The sequence below is a fragment of the Daktulosphaira vitifoliae genome, unplaced genomic scaffold (assembly GCF_025091365.1).
Source record: "Daktulosphaira vitifoliae isolate Bord-2020 unplaced genomic scaffold, ASM2509136v1 Scaffold_1, whole genome shotgun sequence".
In the NCBI taxonomy this organism is placed as follows: domain Eukaryota; kingdom Metazoa; phylum Arthropoda; class Insecta; order Hemiptera; family Phylloxeridae; genus Daktulosphaira; species Daktulosphaira vitifoliae.
This window is the reverse complement of record NW_026099572.1, coordinates 10,989,633-10,996,903: the sequence shown is the minus strand read 5'-3', so window position 1 is coordinate 10,996,903 and position 7,271 is coordinate 10,989,633. Positions and strand designations below refer to the sequence as shown.

At 57.4% G+C, this 7,271-nt stretch overlaps 1 protein-coding gene across 3 annotated transcripts; it reads left to right on the top strand.

Moving 5' to 3' along the window:
- Positions 1-4,869: 4,869 nt before the first annotated feature.
- LOC126896928 (uncharacterized) lies at positions 4,870-6,924 on the top strand. 3 transcript variants are annotated; one of them, XM_050670123.1, is made up of 5 exons: positions 4,870-5,328; positions 5,402-5,718; positions 5,780-5,912; positions 5,969-6,250; positions 6,338-6,924. In XM_050670123.1, the coding sequence occupies exons 1-5, from the start codon at positions 5,148-5,150 to the stop codon at positions 6,907-6,909; spliced, it is 1,485 nt and encodes a 494-aa protein (XP_050526080.1). In that variant the 5' UTR covers positions 4,870-5,147; the 3' UTR covers positions 6,910-6,924. The 3 variants fall into 3 exon arrangements, with proteins under 3 accessions (XP_050526080.1, XP_050526079.1, XP_050526081.1); XM_050670122.1 differs by having other exon boundaries at positions 4,871-5,328; positions 6,311-6,924; XM_050670124.1 differs by having other exon boundaries at positions 4,872-5,328; positions 6,333-6,450.
- Positions 6,925-7,271: the final 347 nt, after the last annotated feature.

The following is a 7,271-nucleotide window of genomic DNA, read 5'->3' as shown; positions in this document are numbered from 1 at the left end:
GCGGACAGCGAGCCGCCCAAACGCTTGTTAACCCTGTAGATATACAGGGTAGCCGTGAAATAAGCCTTTTTTGGTCGAATAAGCGGTAGCGTTTGGGTGAGAATGGAGCACCATGGACCACGCAACCAGTGAATTGGCCATTCACTGGCCGAAGGGACCGGCTACGAGGGCAGCCCCCTCAAAAATTATTTTTTTTTATGAATAATGGACAAAAATGGATTGAAGGTTACTGCATCAGGGGATTCGGATGCCCCAGTGCCGGCGGTTGGTGGGGGGTGTACCCACCAGGTGTCGCTCAGATCAACTGAATACACGGTAAATGCAGGAGTGTTGAGGCAGGCTCCTGCAGCCAACCACGGGGTTGGTACTGCGACTGCAGGGAGTGGTGGCGACCAAGCCACTCCCACCGGTGAAACAGCCGGGAGGTCATTGGCGTCGGAAAACTTGGAATTACTGGATAACGGATGTACTTTTGCTAAAGTGGACGCACAGCTGGATGGCCCAGCCAAGCCATCCATTGTGGAGAGGCTGCGGGGTTCGTCGAGGGGTGGATCACCTAAGGCGGTACAGGCTGAAAAAGCAGCGGGGTCAGCGGACGGCGCGGTGGTCAGTCTCGGGGAGGATGAGGATCTCCGCGTTAAGCGGAAGGAGGTGTCCCCCTCGGTGGACGAGCCGCTTACGATTGTCCTGGAGGACACTCCTCCGGATGCCCCTATCCCGGTGACGGATACACCCGGTAGGGCTCCGGAGATGAAGAGGCGGAAGTGTGCGGACATCACGCCTTCCGACCTCTTTCATGATGACGGGACACCCCGTAAAAGGTTGGACCAAGCCAGATCCAAGGCCGTTCTTACGGCCGGACTGGCCCTGGTGGTCCACCAGGCCGACCTTCTAGAGAGGGTGATGACGGTCGTTCCCCCGCATGCCAATCTGGCTGCGGCTGCGGGGGCTCTCATCAGGAGCGTTCGTGCCATGCACGACCTGGAGCTGACCCGCACTCCGGACGAGGACATCCCGAACGTCGATTTTTCGACGCAGACGGAGCCTCAGAAGGTTGCGGGCGGCGAAGGGTCGGGCGTGGACGAACGTGGTGCGGCGACCAGCCATGACGCGTCGTCCCAGACGGTATGTTGGTGGGACACTTATGGCCCACCAATCATTGCCGTCGGGAACACGGCCTCCCCGCTCAACGAGGCCGAGGGGTCTGCGGCTGTTCGCCTGCCCGTCGCCCCCGCCAAGAAGCGGAGGAAGAAGAGGAGCAGGAAGAAGAAGGAGGAAGCGGACGCCGGACGCTCGCTGGTGGACGCCGTGGCGCCCTTGCCACCCAGCGTCACGGTCCTTCCCCTTCCACCATCTCCTCTACCGGGAAATGCTCCAGCCCCCGCAACGGCCACCTCATGGACGGAGGTGGTGAAGCGTAAAGGGGCCAGAAAGGTGGAGCGGGCAGCTCCCAAGGTGGAGGTCCCCAGTGGTCCCAGGCCGATTCCGCCGCCACCGTCGAGAGGCCCGACTGCCGCCCAGCTTCGGGCCAAAGTCCCGAAGACGGAGGCGGTTGTGATTGGTCCGCTGAAAGAGGGTCAACGGTACGCCGCGGTCATAAAGACTGCGATGGCTGCCGTTGACCTCAAGGCCCTCGGGGTCCAACTGGCGGGCACCAGGCGGACCCGTACGGGGGCCGTACTCTTGGAGGTTCGGGGCTCGGGCGCCCAGGCTGACTGCCTAGCTGAAAGCCTGAAGTGCGCCCTGAAGGAGCATGACGTGCGCGTCCATCGTCCGGTGACGACGGTGCCCGTCATGCTCCTTGACGTGGAGGAATGGACGGAGGGGGGCGACGTGCAGAGCGCACTGCTAGACGCCCTCCGCCGTCCGGAGGACAAATCGCCGCCGGAAATCGGACCCGTTGTGGTCCGAGAGAACTCCGGCGGCAAAGGACGCTACGCCCGGGCGGAGGTGCCGGCAAGGCTGGCCCCTCGCCTCGCAGGTCTCGCCCGTATCCGCGTGGGATGGGTCACCTGTAGGCTGAGGATCCTTGGCGACAAGGGTCCGAGGTGCTACAGGTGCCTGGAGCACGGGCACGTGGCTCAGACCTGCAAGGGACCGGACAGATCCAAGGGGTGCTTCTCCTGTAAAAAGGAGGGGCACCAGGCCAAGGACTGTCCGGGGGTGGGGCCGGCTTCAAAGGCCGCGAAGTCAAAGGGGGGGCCTGGAAAGAAGGCTCCCCCTGTGAAGAAGAAAGGGGGAAAGGCCGAGGGGTCTCCCGGAGCGCAGCCCGCTAGTGGATGAGATTCCTCCAAGTGAATCTCAACCACTGTCGGGCCGCTCAGGACCTGGTCCGGCGGGCGGCGTACGAGATGGGCACCGACGTGTGCATCGTCTCGGACCCGCACGCCGGATCGGTCCGGGACTCTGCCGGCTGGTTCATGGACCGGTCCGGCAGAGCGGCGATCGGCGTGATGGACCGCGGCCTGACGGTCGCGGACATCGAGTCGGGCGACGGTTACGTAGTGGCAAGGATAGACGGCATGGACGTCTTGAGCTGCTACGCGCCGCCCAGCTTGCCGATCGCCGGACTCCTCGGGTCCGTGTCCTCCTGCCTACGGGCCAGGAGGCTCGGGCGGCCGCGCGACGGCAGAGGGGAGCTCGTGGCCGGGGATTTTAACGCTCACTCCCCGGTCTGGGGGTCGGCGGACACGAATCAGCGTGGCGAAGAGCTGTTGGACCTGATGTCAGCCCTCGGGCTGGTGTCGGCCAACAGGGGATCCACCCCGACGTTCGAGGGTCACTCCTCGAGCTCGGTGGTGGACGTCACGCTGGTGTCCCCGTCACTGCACCCGCACGTGACCGGCTGGTCGGTTCTCCCATACAGGGAAAACCTCAGCGACCACCGGTACATCGTGTACGAGTGCGGCGATGGCGGCCGTCCCCCTCGAGCCGTGCCCCGCGTGCCGTCTCGCGGTGGGCGAGTGGGCTGGCGAGTCGGACCGGCCACGGACGTCGACGCTTTTGAGACGGGCTTACTGCTCGCTCAATGGTCGGCGCCCGCGGTACCGGACCGGCGCGTCTCCGCGAGCGAAGCGGCGGAAGAGTTGGACCGGAGGGTGGTCGCAGCTTGCGACTTCGCCCTCCCGGCCAAACGACCGCCGTCGACTCGCGGACCGCCAGTCCACTGGTGGAACGCCGAGGTGGCGGTCAGGCGTGAGGAGTGCGTCAGGGTCAGGAGGACTATGACGCGCTCCAACCGTTGGCCGCGGGACCCGGAATCCCCGGACCCGAGGGAGGCGCTGAGGTCGGCCCGCAAAGAGCTGAAGCTCGCCATCAGGCGGGCCAAAGCGAAGTGCTGGGCCGAACTCGTGAAGTCGGTGGACCACGACCCGTGGGGGAAACCCTACCGGGTCGTTATGCGGAAGCTCCGCGGTTCACCGGCTTCCGGTCAGCTGGAGGCGGAAGTGCTGGAAAGGGCGGTAGACACGCTCTTTCCGACACACCCGCCTCTGCCTCCCCCTGCGTTCGGGGACGACGTGTCGGTGGAGGAATTCACCACCCAGGAGGTGGCCGACGCGGTGGCGCGCGTACGGGGCCGGAACACAGCTCCCGGCCCTGACGCGATTCCAAACCGGGTGTGGGGGTTGGTAAACGACCTCGCCCCGGACTGGATACGCGCCGTCGCGAACCGCTGCCTCTCGGAGGGTGAATTCCCCACGAAGTGGAAGAAGGCCAGGCTGGTGCTTCTGAGAAAGGGTGACAAGCCCGAGGGTCTCCCCTCGTCGTACCGACCGCTTTGCATGTTGGACGACTTGGGGAAAATCCTCGAGCGGCTGATCGTCACCCGGATCGAAGTCCACCTGGCCAACGTGGGCCAGTTCGGTTTTAGGAGAGGGAGGTCGACGGACGACGCGGCCTCCCTCTTTAGGTACCTGGCCCTCAGGGCCGAGAACAGACCGGACTTCGGGGTGGCGGTGAGCCTGGACATCCGGAACGCGTTCAACTCCGTGCGATGGTCACACATCCTCGGAGCGCTGGACGCGTTTCGGGTGCCTCCGTACCTCGGGCGGATGATCCGGTCGTACTTCGGCGACCGGGTCATCACATACGAGAGCGCCGCGGGCCCGAGAACCAGACCTGTGACGGGAGGCGTCGCGCAAGGGTCGGTTCTCGGGCCTCTGCTGTGGAACATCACGTACGACGCGGTGTTCCGCGTTCCGCGTTCCGCTACCGCCGGGCGTGCGCGTCGCCTGCTACGCGGACGACACGCTGGTGGTGGCGAAAGGCGCCTCGTCCGAGGAAGCTGGATCCCGGGCGAACTGCGCTCTCAGCGCAGTCACCGCCTGGATCCAGCAGGAGGGGAGCGGACTGAGCCTCGCCCTGGACAAGACCGAAGCGGTCCTGTTCACGGGCAGGTACAAGTTCGCTCCTCCACGGCTCACCGTGCTGGGGGTGGACGTCCCGCTCAGGGATTCCATGACATATCTGGGCCTGGTCTTCGACAAACGTCTGATGTTCGGGCCGCACATCACTCGTGCGGCCCAACGGGCCCAGAAGGTCATGGACAGCCTGGCGGGGCTCATGCCCAATCTGGGAGGACCGAGGGAGATGCGGCGCAGAATGCTCGTCAACGTCGTACACTCGGTCCTCCTGTACGGGTCCCCGGTCTGGGCGGATACCCTCGAGTATTCGCCCAGGAACCGCGAAGCCCTGCTCCGGGTGCAGAGGCGGGCGGCGATCCGGACCGTGTCGGCTTACCGAACGGTCTCCGGAGTGGCGGCGGGAATACTGTCGTCACTGCCGCCCGCCGACCTGCTAGCCGCGGAACGGGCCGCCGGACATGAACTCTATTTTTTATTAAGGGCGTATACCCCTACGAGTACACTGATAGTTGGGCTAAATTGAAAGAAACGGAACTACCACCTCAGGACGCTTTCTATAGTCAGTTGAGTGAGTCTAATATTGATGACGACGACTATAGACATGCCACGGAGGTGTGGAACCGTTTCGACTGCTCAACCCTCGGTGAGTACAGCGACCTATATCTTAAGATCGACGTGTTGTTGTTGGCTGATGTGTTTGAGAACTTCCGCGACATCTGTATTTCAACATACAATTTGGACCCGGCGCACTATTACACCGCGCCTGGTTTTAGCTTCGATTGTATGTTGAAATACACCAGGATGAAGCTGGAGCTCTTGAACGACTACGACATGCTACTGATGGTGGAACAGGGCATTCGTGGTGGGCTAGTGCAGGCCGTCAAGCACTATGCAAAGGCCAACAATTCTAAGACACCCGATTACGATCCGTCAAAACCAGAATCATGGATCGTGTACCAAGACTGTAAGTAATCTATACGTATATATATAAACGCGCAATATTTGAGCGGTGGTTTAATAACGTTTAATGTTTACAGGCAATAACCTTTACGGGTGGGCTATGAGTCAGCCCATGCCGTACGGTGGCTTCCGGTGGTATAAAGGAGCAGACCCTCTGGCTGACCTCCAATCGTTGTCGGACACTGGTAATACGGGGCGTATATATGAAGTGGACGTATCGTATCCACAAGAGCTGCATGACGAGCACAACGACTTGCCGTTCTTGCCTGTCAACGATGTACCGCCGGGTTCCAAAGAGACCAAACTCATGGCCACTTTGAAACCCAAACAGCGGTACGTCGTACATTACGTTAATCTTAAACAGGCGATCGCACACGGACTGCAAGTCGATAAAGTATGTATAGTTAACCTATAAACTATAAGCGATGATACTAATATAAATATTTGTACTGCAGGTGCACCGCGTTTTAGAGTTTCAACAAAGTGCTTGGTTGAAACCATACATTGAGTTGAACACTGAAATGCGGAAAAAGGCGGCAAATGCTTTTGAAATTGCATTTTTCAAACTAATGAACAATGCCGTCTTTGGTAAGTGCATGCTCAATGCTAAAGTGGGTTATTCGATAATTTTTTACATTTTATAGGGAAAACAATGGAGAACATGCGGAAACGCATCCGTATTGAGCTAATCTCCAGTCCCGAACGTCTAAGCAAGCTCGTAAACCAACCAACCTTCAACGACTGTATCAAATACGGTGAAAGGTTGTGCGCCGTCATAATGGACACAAAGATGGTCAAGTTTATCAAACCAATATACGTCGGTTTAGCAGTGCTTGACATTAGCAAGACGCTAATGTACAAGTACTTCTACGACGTATTGAAACCACATTATGGCAGTGCAATCGAATTGGTTTACATGGATACTGGTGAGTACAACCGTACAGTAGAAATATTTTTTATATTTATATATTTTTAATTTTTCTCAGACTCCTTCATATACCTGCTCAGAGTAGGCGACTTCTACCAGGATTTAGCTGGTAGCCCCGATTTACTGGTGCACGTGGACGCATCTAGCCTGCCCAAGGATCACCCTTGCTACTCCACCGATAGAAAGAAGATGCCCGGCTTGTTTTCAGACGAGACCAGTGGCCTCACTCTCTTTGAGATCGCTGCACTTCGATCAAAGTGCTACGCATTTGACATGGAAGGCAGCGAACTCATAAAGTCTAAGGGGATCCGCGGACACGTCGTCCGGAACCATCTGTCTTTGGACGATTACAAACGGTGTTTGTTTAAAGACGATGGTGACGATGGTGACGATGCGTCAAAACGAGCATTGGCTGGAGAAAATGCCCGTGCGGTCATCGGAGTGATACGTGGTGGCGAGTCTCCACCGACATTATCGCTACCCTACACTCCGTACCGACAGAACGTGTCAATCCGTTCGTTTGAGCACGAGGTACGGACTTTACGTACAACCAAGTTGGCGCTTAACCGTTTTGATGATAAGCGCTACACGCTCAACAACAGAATCGACACGTTGGCCCACGGGCATTATGCTATACCGCCACAGGAAGACCTATAGTTTTTAAGTTCTTATCATTGTAAAAAAAATATCGTCAAGAATTAAAAATTTTTTTTGTAAATATACATGTATATAAGTAGTTTTAAAACATTTTTTTAATGTAACATTAAAATATATGTATATGCGTGTACATATTTGTAAATATATATATATATATATATATACTACAACGTTTTGTTCTCTTCTATACAGTACAATAGTTGTACGTGTAAGATGCCATAGTATTTAAACTATAGTTACGTAATGAGATGTCACATTTTGATGGTAAGGTATTATCCACCAAAACTCTAAGAATACCTTACTGTATTTTACATGTATCATACAGCTAGGTTTTTGACCATGTTTTAACCTTTCTGAAGAAG